The 22920-nt window shown below is 42.9% G+C and overlaps 1 protein-coding gene across 3 annotated transcripts in view; it reads right to left on the minus strand.

Annotated features, from left to right (window-relative positions):
* Window positions 1-2557: 2557 nt before the first annotated feature.
* Window positions 2558-22920, minus strand: part of LOC147706814 (uncharacterized) — a 160257-nt gene continuing 139894 nt past the window's right edge. For all 3 annotated transcript variants that reach the window (XM_086925941.1, XM_086925942.1, XM_086925940.1), the window contains one exon: window positions 2558-4873. In XM_086925941.1, the coding sequence (XP_086782067.1) occupies window positions 3717-4873 (1157 nt within the window). In that variant the 3' untranslated portion in view covers window positions 2558-3716. The remainder of the gene's footprint in view (window positions 4874-22920) is intronic.

Consider the following 22920-nt stretch of genomic DNA (forward strand, 5'->3'; position numbering starts at 1 on the left):
GCTTAAAGGGTAAGTTACATTTTCCTTTTCTAGCTCGATATGCCTGGGAAGATTCATGGTAAATTAATTTTGTACTTTAGCTCGAAGGTATTCCCTCATTTTTAAACATTTGCATGGACAGATAATATTTCTGATTTCCTCATTCTATTAGGTTACTTCAGACGAAGGAGAGCAATCCCTTTGCACATCTAACATTTTCCTTCATATGTTTTCTATGTGTGTTTGACTACAAGGCGATGCCTCACCCCAGATTAGGAGCACCTTGAAAAAAAAAGACTGGGCAAAGTAAAATAGGAAGTTCCCTGACTATGAGACTTGTCTTTTAACTTTGTGTACCTCACCTTTGTGTGCAGTGATTCACAATTTTTCATTTCTACTAACATAATAACTAAGCATACTAGGGACGGGGGCACCCCCCGACATGTGCTTGCGTACATTACACTACAGCAGAGACTCATCCTCAGAGACTTAGCCCTAGAGGAGCAGACGTTTAGGCTTTGCTGGAATCGAGCACGGCGAAGAGCGGGAGTGCAGCGTATGTACGCACCCGAGATACCGTTGGGAATGGTGACAGCACTCCCCCACGGCTGTGACTGGTCGCGACTGCAGGGTTGGGAAGATGCAGGACTACAAGTGCTGGGAGATTTGTACGAAGATGGGGTCTTACTCCCGTACCAATCCCTGCAGGATCGGTTCGACCTTCCGAGAGGTGACTATCTGATGCACGCCGCTGTGACCAGGGCCATGCAGGCTCACTGGGGGGAAGGGCTGTTGGAGCCCACCACGTCTATGGCCTGCCAGTACACTATGATGGCAGCTGGTACCTATAAGGCAGTAACATGCCTCTATTCTAGAATGCTGCGAGAACCCTTAAAACCATTGACAGCACTGAAGGCCAAATGGGAGCTGGATCTCCAGCTGGATATCCCTGACACGACATGGGCGCAGCTACTTAGGAGGGCAAAGAAGAGCACGAGGAATGCACGTTTCCAATTGATACATTTTTATATCCTCCATAGAGCCTACCTCACACCAGGGAAAATAGGGAAATATTTCGGGGTGGAAAACGCAGCTTGCCCCAGGTGTAATATGGCAGGGGCGGATTTAGGCCATATGCTATGGGACTGCTCACATTTACGAGACTATTGGCAGGAGATTGGCGAGACATTGAACAACGCAACGGATAGAGGACTACAATACACTAAGGCGGTTGGAGTGCTGCATTGGTTTCTGCACACACCCAAGAATAGGATCACGAGCAAGTTTATAGATATGGGGCTAATACTGGCTAAGAGGGAAATCACTAGGAACTGGAAATCAAAAACGGGTCCCACGCACAAAAGATGGTTTAATGAATGCCTCAAATGGGCGGCGAGTGAAAGCACGCTCAGATATCAACTGGCTCGCCGCAATTCTGACGAAAGGGCGCTGGAGGCGGCGGCAGCAGCATGGGAGGCGCTAGTGCAAGCACTACGAGATAGCATGCTAGGGGAGGAGGAAGGGCTCTCCGACTCAGGAAATGAGAATCCCACTGACACACCAGGTGCACTTTCTCTGTGAATAACAACTCACTTCTGACATTGTTCACACACATACACTGACTGCAAGTCCAGGCGTAGGCGTAGGCACTGGAAGATGGGTGGGGGGAGGAGTCAGGGAGTTAAGAAGTTGGGGGGGAGGAGGGATTTGAGTGGAGGGGAGGGGTGAAAAATGTAAAAGCAGACTGAAAGAATCCTTGCACGCGGACTTGAAAGTGCTCTGGGGTTATTAGATGAGGTGATCCACTGATTGACGCCGCCCGACGCCCGGGTTGTGGGCTTATAGGCCGTGTAAACGAATCACCCATACAAGAAATGAGCGTTGATAATAACCACGTAAGGTGCTCATAAGTGCATGATGTATGTATGATTTGGACCTGCAATAAAAACGGTTTTATAAAAAAAATAATAATAACTAAGCATACTACGCAATAAATTTTATGTGGGTTTCCCATACTCTCCATTGACATTGTTTATGTTTCCACTGCAGAGTAATTCTCTAGTGTTGCTAAAACCGCGAGTACTTTACATTTACTTTTGTGTTACTAACACAACTTAATGACCTTTGTGCAGATCGATACCACAGCACAGACTGAGTAGGTATCCTGATGTCCTGAAGAAGGCAGTCGACCCACAGGGGCATTTAACAGGGGCCCAAACATGTTGACACAAACCTATGGATGGCAGGGTGATTAGTGCCCTAGTAGAGAAGTGTGGCTCAATGGTTAGAGCGGCAGACCCTGATGCAGTAGTCTGGCCGGGACCAGGGTTCAATTCCTGCCTCAGCGGGTCTCGGGCTCAATTTCCTCGGACCGGATAATTCTCGCCTCGGTGCCTATTCTGATCATGAGCCCCACTCTGCACCTCTGGGCAATAGCTTGCTTAATCTTCACAACGGCCCCAACAACGCTTAGGATGCCTGACTTCACCTTGGGGGTGACCAGGAGTGGGCTCCTCACAGGGAAAGGCCAGGAAGGGTTCCTCTGCGGTATTCGTACAAGCACTGACATGCCTACGGGTAGTGCGTAATTATCATTTATTTTATTATCAACCATCCATACTGTTACATTTTGTATCCTGACATAGAAACCCACGAATAAATAAAATGGGAACAGGAATCCTTTCCAAACAGTTTTAACAGTTTTAGGACCGTTGATCCAGATCCCTAAATATAATCTTGGGCTCTTAAGGGACAACCGAGCTGCACACTTGTTTAGAAAATATACACAAAGGATGTTGAAGCATGCCTGATGAGACAGCATGCCACGGAAAGTGGGTGAGGCATTGCTTCAATTGAGCGGGGCCCTTGGTCTTAGATAGGAGCACGTTCTATGCTGAACATCAGTCCTTGAGTATAATGTGTTATTGGCAGGGAGGCAGACTGATGTGGAGTACCGCTCTCCTCTCCATGATTAAAAAGTTTCTACATGCACAGCCATATGCGGAAGTGTTCAGCAAATATCGACCCACTGCTCAATAAACAAAGTCAAATGCTTGTGGAAGAGGCAAGGTATAGAAAGAAAGGCTGATCAGTACATGTCTCTGCAGACTGCCTCTCATAGATAGCGCCTAGAGACAGGTAACTCCCTATGGTGCATTGATTCTTTAGTCAGAGTGCCTCCGACCAAATGGGCAATGAAGCAGGTGATCTCTTTCTTTACGTTCCGACAGAAAGGTACTGAGTCAAGACCAAGCACAACTTAAACCCAGTAGCAATGGCCAGAGGGTGTCCTCCCAAGGCATCTGAACACCTGGACAGTACTTCAGTCTGTAGGCAGCATCAGGTAAAACATGTGCAAGGCTTCTTCCAGGTCTGTGGGTGAGTCCTTCACGTGCAAATGGACCTCCCCTTAGGATATCACAATCATAACGTGCCTTTTAGTATGTGATACACCAGAGTCTACTGTTTGATGCGAGACACATAACATTTCTAGGGGTTGTGTGTTGCTAGGTGTACAAGCAGCAGCTACCGGTGGTTGAAACACTTCTTGCATTGTATCACTCGTCGGGTTTATCCCCGGTGTGTTCCCGGCGGTGTCTGAGCAGGGTGCAGCTGGCCCAAAAGAATTTGACACTTCTTGCATTGTAACACTTGTCGGGTTTATCCCTGGTGTGTTTCCGGTTGTGTCTGAGCAGGGTGGATCTGGTCCAAAAAGATTTGACACTTCTTGAATTGTATCACTTGTCGGGTTTATCTCCGGTGTGTTTCCGGCTGTGTCTGAGAAGGGTGGAGCTGGTCCGAAAGTATTTCTCACACACGTTGCACTGGTAGGGTCTCTCTCCAGAGTGAATCCTTTGGTGCTGGGTGAGAGAGGAGTTGTGTCCAAAGGTCTTGTCACATATTGTGCACTTGAACGGACGCTCACCTGTGTGTGTTCTCATGTGCTGGAGCAGTTTGGAGTTGTTGGTAAAAGTCTTCTCACAGTCAGTGCAGTGATACTTCTGCTTCCTATCGCACCTGTGCATCTGTTGATGCTTGATAAGACTGGACTTCTCACTGAAGAACCTGGCACACTGAGGGCATCGGAAAGGTTTCTCACCTGTGTGCGTCTTCTGGTGTCTCCGCTGGTTGGAGAAGTTGCTAAAGGTCTTTGGGCAGATGGGGCAGGTGTATGGCCGCTCTCCAGTGTGTGTGCGCTGATGCTTCCGTAAGTTTCTGTGGTTAATGAAGCACTTCTCACAATCAGTGCACTTGAAGGGACGCTCCCCCGAGTGCACCCTCAAGTGATTCACCAGCGTGGACTTCATTGTGAAAGTCTTCTCGCACTCCGTGCATTTATACAGCTTCTCCTCCCGGTGTGTGGTGAGATGATACACAAGAGTGGAGCTCAGCCGGAAACTCTTCTCACACTGCATGCACTTGTATGGCCTCTCACCCGTGTGAATCCGAACGTGCTGGATTAGGGAGGACTTGTGCAGAAAGTTCCTTTCACATTCAGTGCACTTGTAGGGTCTCTCCCCTGTGTGGATACGTTGGTGACGCAGAAGATTTGAATTCTTGCTGAATGTCTTCTCGCACTCCAGGCACTTGTACAGGGATTCAGCTCCATAAGCCGCCTGGTCTCTGTCAGATTGTGCCTGTGACGGAAAGAGGTCTACGTATGCTGACCAGTCCACTGGGACATCTTGTGACTGCTCGGTCTCTGTATTAAAGAGCTTTATCGCGGTTCCGTTGTCAATGAGAGGGAATGACTGCTCAGAAGAGCCTGTATGGCTCCTCTCTCCAGGATCACTGGTGTGCTTAGATCTTGGACCCTGGTCTGTCTGCATCTTATCCAACAGTAGGTCTTCGGCTGTCTTCATATCCTTGGCTGCCATCTCGGCACCCCTATTTGCTGGGAGCAACAAAAAAAAAAGATTCTAGTTACCATTAATAAACTATTGACCTCAGACAGGTTTCAGTCGGGCGTTGTCCACATTATTAGACCACCAACCTACAATAAGCACCATGGCTTTAAGTGCCGGCATCAGCAAGGGTGCTTGGTGAGGTAAACTGGCCTTCACGTGCATCGCTGGTTCCCACAATGCAAACCCCATTAGATAGTGCAACAAACAAGGCACAGCTCCACTAAGAAAATTACACAAACAAGCACTGGCAAACGTCAGTAGGGCTACATCCTCAATTACTTCACACAGTGAGCTGTGTCAGGAGCTACCGCTCATTCCTCCATGTCACACACGTGGTACTGTAAGCTCGAAAAGAGCTCCACCTCACCCCCATACTTGTGAATACTTCATACTATAATTTCTGTCTGGAGCACTCTCTCACCCCATACTTAAACTCCTTCATACTGTAATCTTGGGACCTCACTATCAAGTACTTGATACTGTAGTCTCTGAAGCAGCTCCCTCCTACCTCATTCTTCAATAACTTCATATTGTAATATGTGTCAGGAGTTCAGTCACAATCTATACCTCAATTACTTTAAGCCCTGTTTCACTCCACACTTCAATTACTCCATAGAGCACTCTGTGTCAGTAGCGCCCTCCACGATATCTCAATTACTTCATATTGTAATCTGTATCCAGAGTTCCCTTTCACTCCATACCTCACAGATGTAATACGGTCAGCTCTGAATAGGATGCCTTCCACCCCAAAACTTAATTACTTCTCACTGTAATCTGTATCAGGGCCTCCTGTCAGCCACACCTCAACCACTTCACCGTGTAATCTTTGTTAGGAGCTCCCTCTGAACTCATCCCTCAACGTCATGATACTGTATTCAATGTGGAGAGATTGCTGTTGTCAACATACATTATTGGCAGATGTTGTAATGTGTCCTTTCACTCACGTACGACTAGTACCTGATAACTGTAATCTCTGAATGTGCAGTTACCAAAACTGTAATCCCTGAATGGGCAGTTACTGATATTGTAATCACTGAATGTGCAGTTACTAATACTGTAATCCCTGAATGTGCAGTTAGTAATACTGTAATCTTTGAATGTGCAGTTACTGTAGTCTGTGAATGTGCAGTTACTAATACAGTAATCCCTGAATGTGCAGTTACTAATACCGTAATCCCTGAATGTGTAGTTAGTAATACTGTAATCTCTGAATGTCCAGTTACTGTAATCTCTGAATGTGCAGTTACCGATACGGTAATTTCTAAATGTGTAGTTACTGCAATCTCTGAATGTGCAGTTACTGTAATCACTGAATGTGCAATTACTGATACTGTAATCTGTGAATATGCAGTTACTAATACTGTAATCTCTGAATATGCAGTTACTGTATTCTCTGAATGTGCAGTTACAGATAATGTAATCTCTGAATGTGCAGTTAGAGATACTGTAATCTCTGAATGTGCCGTTACTAATACTGTAATCTCTGAATGTGCAGTTACTGTAATCTCTGAATGTGCAGATAGCAATACTGTTGTCTCTGAATGTGCAGTTACTGTAATCTCTGAATGTGCAGTTACTGATACTGTAATCTCTAAATGTGCAGTTACTGCAATCTCTGAATGTGCAGTTACCAATACTGGAATCTCTGCATGTGCAGTTACTATAATCTCTGAATGTGCAGTTAGTGATTCTATAATCTGAGTGTGCAGTTACTGTAATCTCTGAATGTGCAGTTACTGTAATCTCTGAATGTGCAGTTACTGATAATGTAATCTCTGAATGTGCAGTTACTGATACTGTAATCTCTGAATGTGCAGTTACTGCAATCTCTGAATTTGCAGATACCAATACCGGAATCTTTGAATGTGCAGTTACTGTAATCTCTGAATGTGCAGTTACTGATAATGTAATCTCTGAATGGGCAGTTACTGATACTGTAATCTCTGAATGTGCAGTTACTGTAGTCTCTGAATGTGCAGTTAGTGATACTAAATCTCTGAATGTGCAGTTACTGTAATCTCTGAATGTGCAGTTACTGATACTGTAATCTCTGAATGTGCAGTTACTATAATCTCTGAATGTGCAGTTACAGGTAATGTAATCTGACTGTGCAGTTACTAATACTGTAATATCTGAATGTGCAGTTACTGTACTCTCTTACTATGCAGTTACTGATACTGTAATCTCTGAATGTGCAGTTACTGTAATCTCTGCATGTGCAGCTAGCGATACTGTAATCTCTGAATGTGCAGTTACTGTAATCTCTGAATGTGCAGTTACCACTACTGTAATCTCTGAATGTGCAGTTACTGCAATCTCTGAATAGGCAGTTACCAAAACTGTAATATCTGAATGTGCACTTACTAACACTGTAATCTCTGAATGTGCAGTTACTGTAATCTCTGAATGTGCAGTTACCGATATTGTATTATCTGAATGTGCCGTTACTAATACTGTAATCTTTGAATGTGCAGTTACTGATACTGTAATCTCTAAATGTGCAGTTACTGCAATCTCTGAATGTGCAGTTACCAATACTGGAATATCTGAATGTGCAGTTACTATAATCTCTGAATGTACAGTTAGTGATTCTATAATCTGAGTGTGCAGTTACTGTAATCTCTGAATCTGCAGTTGCTGTAATCTGAATGTGCAGTTACTGATACTGTAATCTCTGAATGTGCAGTTACTGTAATCTCTGAATGTGCAGTTACTGATAATGTAATCTCTGAATGTGCAGTTACTAATAATGTAATATCTGAATGTGCAGTTACTGTAATCTCTGAATGTGCAGTTAGCGATACTGTAATCTCTGAATGTGCAATTACCAATACCGTAATCTCTGAATGTGCCGTTACTAATACTATAATCTTTGAATGTGTAGTTACTAATACTGTAATCTCTGAATGTGCAATTACTGTAATCTCTGAATATGCAGTTACCAATACTGTAAAGTCTGAATGTGCAGTTACTATAATCTCTGAGTGTGCAGTTAGTGATTCTATAATCTGAGTGTGCAGTTACTGTAATCTCTGAATGTGCAGTTGCTGTAATCTCTGAATGTGCAGTTACTGATACTGTAATCTCCGAATGTGCAGTTACTGTAATCTCTGCATGTGCAGTTAGCGATACTGTAATCTCTGAATGTGCAGTTACTGATACTGTAATCTCTGAATGTGCAGTTACTGCAATCTCTGAATGTGCAGATACCAATACCGGAATCTTTGAATGTGCAGTTACTATAATCTCTGAATGTGCAGTTAGTGATTCTATAATCTGAGTGTGCAGTTACTGTAATCTCTGAATGTGCAGTTACTGTAATCTCTGAATGTGCAGTTGCTGTAATCTCTGAATGTGCAGTTACTGTAATCTCTGAATGTGCAGTTACTGATACTGTAATCTCTGAATGTGCAGTTACTGCAATCTCTGAATGTGCAGATACCAATACCGGAATCTTTGAATGTGCATTTACTATAATCTCTGAATGTGCAGTTAGTGATTCTATAATCTGAGTGTGCAGTTACTGTAATCTCTGAATGTGCAGTTACTGTAATCTCTGAATGTGCAGTTGCTGTAATCTCTGAATGTGCAGTTACTGTAATCTCTGAATGTGCAGTTACTGATAATGTAATCTCTGAATGTGCAGTTACTAATATTGTAATCTCTGAATGTGCAGTTACTGTAATCTCTGAATGTGCAGTTAGCAATACTGTAATCTCTGAATGGGCAGTTACTGATACTGTAATCTCTGAATGTGCAGTTACTGCAATCCCTGAATGTGCAGTTACCAATACTTCATTTCATTAATCTTTATTTCAGCAATTTTGCCATAAAAGATAAACATAAAATTACTACAAGCAAAAATCAGACAACAGTGTTACATCAATAGCAGGATAGCACGCAAATAGAACGAGAGAATGCCCCAATACACATCAACCTATATAAAAGCAATTGAATAGATCAGTACTAATTAATTATTTAAAAAGAATCTATAGTATTACAAGTAAAAATTGAAAAAATTTAACAGTATGACTAAAATGTTACATAAAATGACTTAATACAAAAAGATTGTACACTCACTAATACGTAATCTGGGTCAGAGATGGAGTACCCTAGGAATTAAAAGCAATCTCTTATGCCATGCTGCTTCAAGAAATTTGGCCATTGCAAAAAAGTTACTTTTGAAAGGTCAGTCTTAAGAATTCTAAAGGCCTCTGAGCATTTGGCAAACCCTAGATTTTTACATAGTGGAATTATCCAGAACCTTCTAGCCGCAATGTTGGCCGGACAAAAGAAGACTAAGTGCAATTCATCTTCAAGTCTACAATTGCAGCAAGGACTGTTTTCCAGGGAGTGCTGCTTCCATTTACTGGTAAATGCTCTAAGCGGAAGAGTACCGTACCGCCATTGGAGATATAATTTCCTGGCCAGATTCGGGAAAATGTCATCAAGGACTGACTCAAACTTGTAAGAATCTTTCACCCCGAGAAAAGTTTTGGCCAGGGAATCTGGGCGTGTACCATGTGTGTGGGATGCAAGATTGCATGCATGGAAGGTTGCCACCAGGTTTTTGCGGGACAATCCCTGGCAGGCCACTTCAGGATCACTCCACATGGTCAGAAGACCCAGCCGGGCAAACTCAGTTTTTAGATATTTAAACCACGGGATGTTCTCTATATTAGGAAGAGCAAGAATTTCCTGCAATTCCTGCCTATAGTTGGCTAACTCAGGAGTAGACCATAATCTTCTCCAAAAGGTTAGAGGCTTTACACCCACTACTTGGTCCAAAGGTTTTAGACCCAGTTACCAATACTGTATTATCTGAATGTGCCGTCACTAATACTGTAATCTTTGAATGTGTAGTTACTAATACTGTAATCTCTCAATGTGCAGTTACTGTAATCTCTGAATGTGCAGTTACCGATACTGTTATCTCTGAATGTGCAGTTACCAATACTGTAATCTCTGAATGGGCAGTTACTAATAATGTAATATCTGAAAGTGCAGTTACTGCAATCTCCGACTGTGCAGTTACCAATACTGTAATCTCTGAATGTGCAGTTACTGTAATCTCTGAATGTGTAGTTACTGATACTGTAATCTCTGAATGTGCAGTTACGTAATCTCTGAATGTGCAGTTACTGATAATGTAATCTCTGAATTGTAGTTACTAATAATGTAATATCTGAATGTGCAGTTACTGTAATCTCTGAATGTGCAGTTACTGATAATGTAATCTCTGACTGTGCAGTTACTAATACTGTAATATCTGAATGTGCAGTTACTGTAATCTCTTACTATGCAGTTACCGATACTGTAATCTCTGAATGTGCAGTTACAGTAATCTCTGAATGTGCAGTTACTGTAATCTCTGAATGTGCAGCTCCTGCAATCTCTGAATAGGCAGTTACCAATACTGTAATATCTGAATGTGCAGTTACTAATACTGTAATCTCTGAACGTGCAGTTACTGTAATCTCTGAATGTGCAGTTACCGATACTGTACTATCTGAACGTGCCGTTACTAATACTGTAATCTTTGAATTTGTAGTTACTAATACTGTACTATCTGAACGTGCAGTTACCGATACTGTAATCTCTGAATGTGCAGTTACTAATACTATAATCTCGGAATTTGCAGTTACTGTAATCTCTGAATATGCAGTTACCGATACTGTAATCTCTGAATGTGCAGTTATCGATACTGTAATCTCTGAATAAGCAGTTACTAATACTGTAATGTCTGAATGTGCAGTTACCAATACTGTAATCTCTGAATGTGCAGTTACTGTAACCTCTAAAATGTGCAGTTACCAATATTGTAATCTCCGAATGTGCAGTTATCGATACTGTAATCTCTGAATATGCAGTTACTGTAACCTCTGAATGTGCAGTTACCAATACTGTAATCTCGGATTAAGCAGTTACTGATTCTGTAATCCCTGAATGTGCAGTTACTAATATGGTAATCTCTGAATGTGCAGTTATCGATACTGTAATCTCTGAATTAGTTCTCGCCCATCCCATAACTCAATTAAATTATAATGTAATCTGTGTCAGACTCCCTCGCCACATACCCCATAGTTTAAAATGTCAGATGTTTCCTCTTAACCCATTTTTCACATTTTATACTGCAATCTATACATACGATCCCTTTCAGGCCACACCTCAATCACTTCATACTGTAACCTGTCAAGAGCTCTATTTCACCACAAACTCAATTATTCCATACTGTAATCTTTGTCAGGAGTTCCCTCTCACCCTGTACCTAATGTAATTAATAGTGTAATCTCTGAATTAACTCTCAACCTCATTCTTCTAGTAATTTTTGCCTCACCCGGTATGCCAATTACTTCATACTGTAATCTCTATCTCAGAGATCACTCTCACCCTCATACGGTGATGATTTCATACTGCTCTCACCTCATACTGCGATGACTTCATACTGCAATCTCTATCTCCGGAGGAGATTGCGCTCACCCTCATACCGTGGTGACTTCATACTGCAATGTCCATCTTGGAGATTGCTCTCACCCTCATACCGCAATGACTTCATACTGTAACCTCTATCTCCAGAGATTGATCTCACCCTCATACCGCAATGACTTCATACTGTAATCTCTATCTCCAGAGATTGCTCTCACCCTCATCCCGCAGTGACTTCATACTGTAATCTCCATCTCCCGAGATTGCTCTTACCCTCATACCGCGATTACTTCATACTGTAATCTCTATCTCCAGAGATTGCTCTCATCCTCATACCGCGGTGACTTCATACAGTAATCCCTATCACTGGAGATTGCCCTCACCCTCATACCGTGGTGACCTCATGCTGTGACCTCTATCTCCGGAGATTGCTCTCACCCTCATACCACAATGACTTCATACTGTAATCTCTATCTCCGGGGATCGCTCTCGCCCTCATACCGCGGTGACTTCATACTATAATCTATCTCTGAAGATGGCTCTCATCCTCATACCGCGATGACTTCATACTGTAATCTCTATCTCCAGAGATTGCTTCACCCGCATACCGCGGTGACTTCATACTGTAACCTCTATATCAGGAGATTGCTCCCACCCTCATACAGCGATGACTCTACACTGTAATCTTTATCTCCAGAGATTGCTCTCACCATCATACCTCGATAACTTCATACTGTAATCTCTATCTCCTGAGATTGCGCTCATCCTCATACCGTGGTGACTTCATACAGAAATCTCTATCACTGGAGATTGCTCTCACCCTCATACCGCGGTGACTTTATGCTGTGACCTCTATCTCTGGAGATTGCTCTCACCCTCATACACGGTGACTTCATACTGTAATCTCTATCTCCAGAGATTGCTCTCATCCTCATACCGTGGTGACTTCGTACTGGAGATTGGTTTCACCCTCATACCGCGGTGACTTTATGCTGTGACCTCTATCTCTGGAGATTGCTCTCACCCTCATACCACGGTGTCTTCATGCTGTGACCTCCATCTCCAGAGATTGCTCTCACCCTCATACCGCAATGACTTCATACTGTAATCTCTATCTCCGGAGATTGCTCTCACCCTCATACCACAATAACTTTATACTATAATCTCTATCTCCAGAGATTGCTCTCATCTCATACCACGGTGACTTCATACAGAAATCTCTATCTCAGGAGATAGCTCTCATCCTCATACCGCAATGACTTCATACTGTAATCTCTATCTCCGGAGATTGCTCTCACCCTCATACCACGATGACTTCATACCGTAATGTGTATCTCCGGAGATTGCTCTCACCCTCATACCACTGTGACTTCTTACTGTAATCTCTATCTCATACATTGCTCTCACCCTCATACTGTGATGACTTGATACTGTAACCTGCATTGAGAGCTCAGTTTTAGTGCCATTCCTCAATTCCTTTAAGCAGATCGTGTCATCTCGATATATCAAAGGCCATATAGTGTAATGTGTTGAGTTCCCTCCAACTCTTGTACATCAATTATCTGAGCCTGTAATGCCTGTAACATCAATAAGAACATGCTCAATGTGACAGGAGCTTCCCTTCATTCGGCTGGCTGGAGTGCTTTAATCTGTAACCTTCGAAGGAGTTCCCTCTCTCCTCACATCTCAAATACTTCATCTGTGTCGGAAGCTCCCTCTTAGCCCATACCTCAATTACTTCATACTGTCCTTACCACATCATGCGCATAATGTAATACGTCTGGAGTTCCCTCCCACTCCCATACCTCTGAAACAGCTCTCCCTCTGTCACCATGATATGATGCTGATATATCTCTACATTGCACCTTCACAACCCCTATATCTGCATGATTTAAAGCTGGAGGGAGCTCACTCTGTTGTGACGAGCCACTGAAATTATGAATTTAAAACAAATACACTAAAGAGAACTACCTTTCACCCCGAGCCTGAAAAATCAATGTTACTGACATTATTATACACATTGCTGAGATCTAGGTGGCTGAAAAGGAAAATGCTACTTACCAGTATGCATCTATTCTTGGCATGAAGAGCTGCAGAGTTACACACTGTGCATAGATCGCCACCTAGTGTTGGGCCCGGATTTTTGCAGTTGTTTTTGTCCTGAAAAGTCTTTGGAAGTCACGAGATAGGGGACTCCTCCTTTGGATTACACTGCGCATGGGCATCGGCTCCATCCTTCGATTGTTTTTCACCAGCAAAGAAATGATGGAGCTTTGTAAGAAACAGTAAGGATGGTCATGTAAGCTGTATCTAATTAAGATAATACTGGAACAGATAAAGATAGCCGGGGAGGCGGGTGGGCATGTGTAACTCTGCAGCTCTACATGCCAAGAACAGATGAATACTGGTAAGTAGCATTTTCTGTTTGAGGCATATGGGCTGCAGATTACACACTGTGCATAGATTGTATAGCAGTACCCACTTTTTGCGGCGACCACCCGTATCTGTTGCAGTGGTTTGAAACAGTGTTTTAAGTACAGCCTGGCCCACTGTAGCTTGTTGTTTAGTTTGCACATCTACACAATAGTGTTTTGTGAATGTGTGCAGTGTAGACCATGTAGCTGCTTTGCAGATGTGATCTAAGGGAATGTTCCCTAAAAATGCCATTAAAGCCCCTATCTTTCTTGTAGAATGGGCTTTAAGAGGGACAGATAACGTATGTTTAGCTTTGTGGTAGCAAATCTGTATGCATTTGACAATTAACCTAGCTATCCCAGATTTTGATATGGGGTTGCCTTTGTGTGGTGGTGAGAAAGACAAAAAAAGTTTTTTAGTTTTACGAAAGGGTTGTGTTCTTTCAATGTAGTAAAGCAATGCTCTTTTGACATCTAAGGAATGAGGAGCTCTTTCTGCGACTGTTTGTGGCTGCTAGAAGAATACGGGCAGCTCTACAGATTGATTGAGATGGAAGGGCGAAATGACTTTTGGAAGGAATTTAGGATTGGTTCACAGAACAACCTTATTATGATGCATTTGCAGAAAAGGTTCTTGAATGGTCAATGCTTGTAGCTCACTAACTCTCCTTAGAGAAGTAATCGCTACTAGGAAAGCAAATTTCCAAGTTAAGAATTGCAGTTCACATTTATGTAAAGGTTCAAAGGGAGGTCCCATTAACCGTGTGAGAACAAGGTTTAAATTCCACACAGGTGAAGGTGGTGCTCTGGGAGGAATTATTCTTTTGAGGCCTTCCATAAAAGCCTATATGGCAGTGATAGATGTTGTCTATTTTGTAGGTATGCTGCAATGGCAGCAAGATGCAGTCTAATAGATGTGTACGCTAAGTTACATCTTTGGAGATGTAGTAAGTATCCTATGATGTGTTGAATAGACACATCTAGAAGAGTGATGTCGTGTTATGACAGTATATGACAAAACGGTTCAACTTGGCTGAATAACATGCCCTAGTGGTGGGACGTCTAGCTTCTTTAATAACGTTCATACAGTCAGGGGGGAAGTTCAGATAACCGAACTCTAGGACCTCAGAAGCCAGATCGCTAGGTTGAGCTGAGATGGGTCTGGGTGTCTGATCTCTCCATAATTCTGGTATAGGAAGCGTGGCGACAGCCATAGCTTTTGATGCAGTTCCACAGAAAGTTGCAGCAGGTGGTGTACCACGGTTGCCTGGCCCAAGTTGGAGCAACTAGAATGAGAGTTAGGGAATGTTGCTGTAGTTTGAGCACCACTAGTGGAAGCAGTGGGAGAGGTGGAAAAGCGTACGCAAATTTGCCGGACCAGTTCATCCCCATCGCATTGCCTTTGAACAGTGGGTGTGGATATCTGGCGGCGAAGCTTGGGCATTTGGCATTTTCATGGGTGGCGAAGAGGTCGATCTGAGGTTGTCCCCACATCTGAAAGAAGGGTTGAAGAACTTGTGGATGAAGTTCCCGTTCGTGGATCTGTTGTGTCTGGCGGCTTAACAGATCAGCTATGGTGTTTTTGTACCCCTGAAACATGTTGGGCTAAGAGGAAAATGTTTAGACGTATAGCCCATCTCCATATCTGCTGTGCTAACTGAAAGAGTTGCAGAGAGTGTGTCCAGCCTTGTTTGTTTATGTATAGGCTGTACGGATTTCGGTTAAAACCGACTCTGCCCGACATTACCCTACTGACTGCAAATCAGCTGACCCGGTTTAAACAGAGTATCGCTGATTTTTTAAAATTTTATTCACCACTTGGCCACTTGCACCTTTTGGCCACTTGAAGGAGCCAAAGCATTACAAGCCAAGCTCCAATTTTGGCCCGAGAACGAGCATTAAGAGCCCTTTGTAGCTCGGTTTGGATTACATTGAAAAGTGACGCATCGGCAGCGTACTGAAACAATGGAAGATGTTCAGATGCCAATTTTGGGAGGGTACGGGGGGACTTGTGTCCTAGAAACACTTGCTGAAGGTCATAAGTATACCGTTTACGAAGAGCAGGTGCCAGGCATATGGATGCTCTTATACACAATGGGGATTGCATGCAGTAGCCTTAGCTGGAGCCTCGTGTACATCATGAGTTCCGGTGTCATATCCTCATATGGAGGCTCATATACCCGATTAAGTCTCGTCTTGTGCACATCATTAGGCAGGTGTTATAGTTTCTGATTGAGTTGTGTATTTTATTAGGGTGGGTCTTGAATTCTCAATGAAAATCAACTATTGCACTTGTTTATGCTGGGAACTCCAAACAAAATCTAAATTATTTCTTGTTGCAGCTGAGAAAATTCCAGTCAAAGACAGAAATATTAATGTTTACGCAACACCAGAGGTTTTACAACTTGAGCTGAGAACACATTCTAACTTAAATCATGCGAACACATATCTAGGCATTTATGTATTACATGTTTATCAAGAACTAAACACGTTAAATCCCAAAACCAAGGCACTTATAGACCAACAGTAATATCTTGCTCTATTGCTGAGAGAGTGGATCTGATCAGCATTTCGAACTTACCTTTGTTTATGTTTACTTTTCTAAATGTTCTTTGTAGATCGCATTCAAATATTTTAAAGCACATTGAACAATTGTTCCAAGCTTCTGTTTGGCAGAATAAAAGACCTCAAATACCGCCAGACAAATTAGAAACTGAGTAAGCTAAAAGGGATGGTTCATCGGCTTTAGCAAATACACTTGTTCGATTAACTATTATCATTGTTTACATACCTTTGAAAATTAGATCCTTCCCCAAATGAATATTAGAGGAAGCGACTGACCTAGGGAGTTTTTTAAAGATATCCAAATACCCAAAAGTTTCACTTTAAGATCTTTAGGGTACGGATCAAGAATAAAGTAATTTCCTATGATTTTTATTGTATTACCATCATTTAATATTGTATAAGAGACTCTAATTATTGGGTGGTTGAGCTCGGGCCCAGAGCCATAAAAAGACGGGGAACTTTAAGTTTTAATTTCATTTCTGAAAATAGATAAAGTTTGGAATTCTTTAATATTGCCACATTAAAAACTTCAATGGCCCTATTGGTAGATCTAGCTAACCTATGTTTATGGCCCTTGAAACTGAGTGTCTGGTAACTCAGTAATGGGGCCATACCCATCACTGGTTCTGAAAGGGTTCCCCTCTCTTACCTCTGATCAGTCCTGTCCGTCGTGCTGGGCCCTTCAGGGATAGGGCCGGTTTTGTTGCCCTTTTCTGCAGAAATGGAGCCCGGTGACGAATGTGTACTTCTAAGCTCTGTTTGGAGCATGATGGCAGCAATCTGATGCAGCACTGAGGTCTACAGTGCGTCCGCTGCCAGGCGCTAGTTCAGAATATAGTGCCTTGACGCAACAGCCTTAATCTTCAGAGCAGCGTAATCCCCTTGGCAATCTTGTGGGTCGGTGTCAGCCTTGTCACTCACTGGAGCGTATTCGAGGCGGGCACGACAGGGCTGCAGTCTTCACTTTCAGAGCAGCCAGGAGCACACAGCAGGGCTGCAGGCAAGAAGCGTGTGTCATGGTTATCGATCAGTCACCCAGGACCAGACTGAGAGCATTGGGGTTAATAGCTTTTCATTTTTATGGTTAAATGGATGGAAAGCCTCAGCAAGTTCTTCTAACCCAAGGTAGGCCCAGGAGTAATAAATAAGTGCTGATTATTATTAATGTTTTAGCGCAAACAAGGCCCAGAGGTATCAGAGTGCTTTATATGAGCACCAGTTGCGTTACAACCTCTTCTGACTTTGGACACCCGTTCTCTACAGTATGTGAATAATTGAAGATATACATTATTTACGTCTCGTCTCTCGGAGAATTAATGGAGTGTCCCACTGTTAAGTGCAACACAGAGTGCACGGGGCGAAGACAGACAAGAGAATGGGGATCCGAGGTGTGAATGGCCAAAGGGCCAGAGCAACACCAGGCCCACTGCCTGGCTCACGTGGGGAGGGGAGAGGAGCAATTGTGTCCTGGTGTCCGTCTTACTGCAGCCACACCCGAGTACTTAACAGGTCTGTAAAAGACCATTTTCCTAACGAGGATTTCTTGTTTTTCACCCCTTCTTAGAGCCCCTGCATCTCCATTCTGCAGATTGCTGGAAGAATCTCCCCCCACCCCCACCCGAAATTTGACAGTAGTTGCGCTTCTGGGAGCTATGTAAGAATATTTTCGCCACTGGTCCTTATTACTGTTGAACTCTGTATGTATGTTTCATACTGGACACATATGGATTCGACATTCCCCTTTCATTAAGCTGAACATTCTCCAGCCAATAGGTTACCTGGCCTGCATCTGTATATACACCGCATTTCATTGCAATTTTATAAAGCATGAAAATGGCCTAAGGGAACTCAAGCACCAAGTATTATTCATTTTTAGGCACCCTGGAGGTTATGTAATTTGCCCAGAATGACAGGATGATGAGGTGAAGCTGGTATTCGAACCTGGTTCTCCTGTTGTAAAGTGCAGCTTCAAAGTCAGCAGCCCTACTCGCTAGGAACAGCTCCCACTTACCTCTAGGAAAATCTTTAGGAACACAGACAGACTAAACAGTTGCTGAAACTGTGCATTATTCAAAAGCCAAACTGGACCAGGCACTACTGTTGCACAGAAACACCCTGCTCTGTCCCTCTGCACCATACATGTTTCGGTCTGCAGTGCATACTATGTAACTGCTGGACATATTCACTTCATTTCCAGAAGTAATACTCCCTGAAAATAATATTTTTCACCCAGTGGGCAAAAATTGCAGCATTTCAGAAGAGAGTGCCAAGCTTGGGTAGAATGAAGTATCTGCATATACAATCCTGAGGGCCTCAGATGAAGCATTCTGTAATGACAAGTATTGCTCGCATAATGTTTCTTGTTTAAGAGTACGAGTTTCTTGGTGCACTCGATCTGTCTACGGCCTGCGATTCAGAGGTTCCAATCAAAGTCAGAGAGCTTGGGGGTTAATAGCTTTTCATTTTTGTGGTTAAATGGATGGAGAGCCCCCGCAAGTTCTTCTAAACCAAGGTAGGCCCAGGAGTAACAAATCAGAGTTCCATTTATAATTGATGTGTGTGAATTCTTGTGCCATAGTTTTTTAGGGAGGAGGGTTTTATATAGCGCAAACAAGACCCGTAGGTATCAGAGAGCTTTACATAAGGACCAGTTGCGTTACAACCTCTTTTGACATTGGACACCCGTATTCTACACTACAATATGAATAATTCAAGATATACATTATGTCTCGTCTCTCTGAGAAATAACTGAGTGTCCCTCTGTTAAAAAACCATGATGGTTAAAAAGCATTTAGGGTACCAAGCATACAGACTTTTAAAGTTTTAAACCAAAAGCACTTAGAAACTGCAATTTGGCAGTTTCGTGAATGTGCCTGTTAGAGTCCTGATGGCTGAAGATTTTGCTTGAAGATCAGCAATAGGAACAAACATATTTTCAAGACTTTCCAATCCTTAGTCAATTCAAGGCCAAGTGGACGAGGGAGAGAGTCCCAGAGCTAGGAACCTGAGCCACAATGTGCCGTTCTTTAAAATGCAAATGCTACTTACCAGTATGCATCTGTTCTTGGCATGTAGGGCTGCTGACATTCATATCTGTGCATAGTCCGCCACCTAGTGTTGGGTCCGGATGATTGCACATTGTTGTCCTGGAAGAGTCTTCGAAGTATCACGAGATAGGTGGCTCCTCCCCTGGACTACAGTGCGCATGGGCATCGCCTCCATCCCCAGATTGTTTTTAGCCATTGGCAGAGATGGAGTGAAGAATGTGAGTGATGACCATGCTATGAGCATATGTGTATATATGAATAAATACTGCAGCTGCTACAGGCGCCGGGGAGGAAGGTGGGCGATATGAATGTCAGCAGCCCTACATGCCAAGAACAGATGCATACTGGTAAGTAGCATTTGCAGTTCGAGGCATGTGGGCTGCTGAATTCATATCTGCAACTTGAACCACAATGTTTTATTCACAATGTGGAGGCATATTCAATATACATAATTCAAAACAATCAGTGGTTATTGTACAGTGCCCCAAATTGGTAGAGAAGAGGGGAGGGTGTGATTGTGTAAGGAGGTAGTGAAGAAGGAGGGGAAATTCTAGATACTGGTGTAATCAGTAAATATGACAATTATTTACATATGTTACATAGAATTGTACATAGAAATAGGACCGTTAGGTTCATGTAGCTAATTTAAGCAAAAATCATACTCCACAAGGTTCATAAATGAAAACAGTTTGGAGTGGAGTTGATATAGACAGACTGGTCGTAGTCGACGTTTCGACCCTTAAAAATGCAGACAATGATATTCTTGCTGTAGGGTCTTCATCAGGACATGGGTAAGGGACACGGAACCTATTTAATGATAAAATATGGTTTTAGAGTCGGGTAAATTATCCCTATGTTAAATAAGAACAAAAAGCACAACAGCAAATGGGGAATGGCATAATCCCGCCCGAATATTACTAGGGCCAGGAAAAATCACAATTGGTTGACACCTCATAATGGATAAAAATAGTCTAATTTGAATATTTTCGCCTAGACTCTGCCAACACTAAAGTTAGGAAAAGACTGATAACATCGCAAAAACGTCACAGTTATTTAAATATCTGAAGCCGAGGGCCGTTGGGAAAAGGCTGATCGTTATCGGTGGATATGGACAACACACTTATAGAAGAAAACAATTAGGGGTTAGAGCCAGTAAAATCATAGACAATATAACATCTGAGTAGGTTCAAAAATACTCAACCACTAATCAGATGTCGCACTCACCACAAGGTGGTATGATTGGGAGCTGATGCCGTCTGATTTAAAGTCGATCTAGTAGATCTGTGGGTTAAAATAGGTAGAGGGACGATATAATCGTAATAAAATACAACGGGGTGTAGGTACGTCACAGGGTTGGTCTGACAGGGTAGGGATGACTCACCATTGTGCAAGGTCTCTGTTGTTGCAAATGTAGGTCATATTTCGGATTTCCACGATGAAGCCAATTCTGTCAAATACAATAATAGTTGGCCATTTTAGGGAATCCGGAACAATTCCAGATAGCAACTCGTCATTACGCAGGCAAGAAAACCACTCACCCTATCGTCGTATTGAAACACGTCCGACGGGACTGGGGTTGGTTTTTTCAATTACAATCAAGAGATATCTGAAAGTAAGGATTGGATTTCAGTTAGGGACATGGCGAGTGTACCCGTGAGAAAGGACTCTGACTAGCCAGTACGATGGTTTAGGGATTATTAGTGATGCTTACCAAGTACGGAGTGAATCACGTCCTGATCGCTGCTCCAAATCGCAATGGCGAAATTGGGTTCCGGCTTGGGAGATATCACCAAGGGAACGGGATCACGTGATCCATTGGACCGTGTCAATATGGTAGACAGACTATTTGGGATTGCTACGTTACAAAAAGTCATCTATAGGCATAGTGAACAGACTGTGCGCGTTGCTCACAATCATACACACATTAGGAACATATAGTCAGAAAGGGTTGATATAACGTCTAAGCCTAGACGTGATATTTTAGAAGCACAGCACGGGTCAGCATTACGTATATTGCGCGGTAGTTTACAGAAGATGGAACGCACCAGATATATTAATACTGACATTTATAATCGCATCTTGTCAAAATGATCATTGGAGAGGAAACTTAATAAATACTGTATGTACAAAACATGGGGTACCTCTCAGATGAGGGTATAGGCCACATATTGGATCCACAGTGGTGTACCTCTCCCATGAGGGTAAAAGACCACATCATTTAACAGAAAAAGCAGGGAATTGAAAAACATAAGTATCAGTTGTAGAAAACCTGTAAGGTTTGTTACACAGGAGATCTGAAATAATTATGCGATAGTACAATATCCCAATTTACGAGAAATGACGTACCTCTCACATGAGGGTAAGGTCAAATCACAATCTGATCAGGGTTAATTAAGACAGGGTGGCTAATTGGGAGAAGGAGCTATCGAGTTCATTGAGCCCAGATTCAATTGAGTCTAATGTGTATATCCATTTTAGCTCCCGGGTGTTGAGGATGTTGGCGATATTACCTCCTCTAGGTCCCAGCATGGCCTTTTCAATAATAACCCATGTGAGGCTCTCAGGTGAATGTCCAACTGTGGTGAAATGATCAACCAATGGGGCCCCTGGCACTTGGCACCGAATTCTGCTCATATGTTGCAATATTCTTACTTTCGCTTTCTGCTGTGTCTGGCCAATGTATATCAAAGGACAGGGACACAGGATGGCGTAGATGATATTGACTGAATTGCAGTTGGTATGCGTCTTCATTTGGATCTTATGATGACGGTAAGTGAATTCTTTGGTTTGGATGGTGCTGTCACATGCTTTGCAGCTGCCACATCTGAAGTGGCCGACTATCGGGGGTAGGTTCCACAATGTAGTGACAGTAGGATCCATCGGTGTTTTGAGAAAGGAATGGACCACATGTTTTGTACATACAGTATTTATTAAGTTTCCTCTCCAATGATCATTTTGACAAGATGCGATTATAAATGTCAGTATTAATATATCTGGTGCGTTCCATCTTCTGTAAACTACCGCGCAATATACGTAATGCTGACCCGTGCTGTGCTTCTAAAATATCACGTCTAGGCTTAGACGTTATATCAACCCTTTCTGACTATATGTTCCTAATGTGTGTATGATTGTGAGCAACGCGCACAGTCTGTTCACTATGCCTATAGATGACTTTTTGTAACGTAGCAATCCCAAATAGTCTGTCTACCATGTTGACACGGTCCAATGGATCACGTGATCCCGTTCCCTTGGTGATATCTCCCAAGCCGGAACCCAATTTCGCCATTGCGATTTGGAGCAGCGATCAGGACGTGATTCACTCCGTACTTGGTAAGCATCACTAATAATCCCTAAACCATCGTACTGGCTAGTCAGAGTCCTTTCTCACGGGTACACTCGCCATGTCCCTAACTGAAATCCAATCCTTACTTTCAGATATCTCTTGATTGTAATTGAAAAAACCAACCCCAGTCCCGTCGGACGTGTTTCAATACGACGATAGGGTGAGTGGTTTTCTTGCCTGCGTAATGACGAGTTGCTATCTGGAATTGTTCCGGATTCCCTAAAATGGCCAACTATTAT

This window comes from Lissotriton vulgaris, chromosome 6, assembly GCF_964263255.1.
Source record: "Lissotriton vulgaris chromosome 6, aLisVul1.2, whole genome shotgun sequence".
In the NCBI taxonomy this organism is placed as follows: Eukaryota; Metazoa; Chordata; class Amphibia; order Caudata; family Salamandridae; genus Lissotriton; species Lissotriton vulgaris.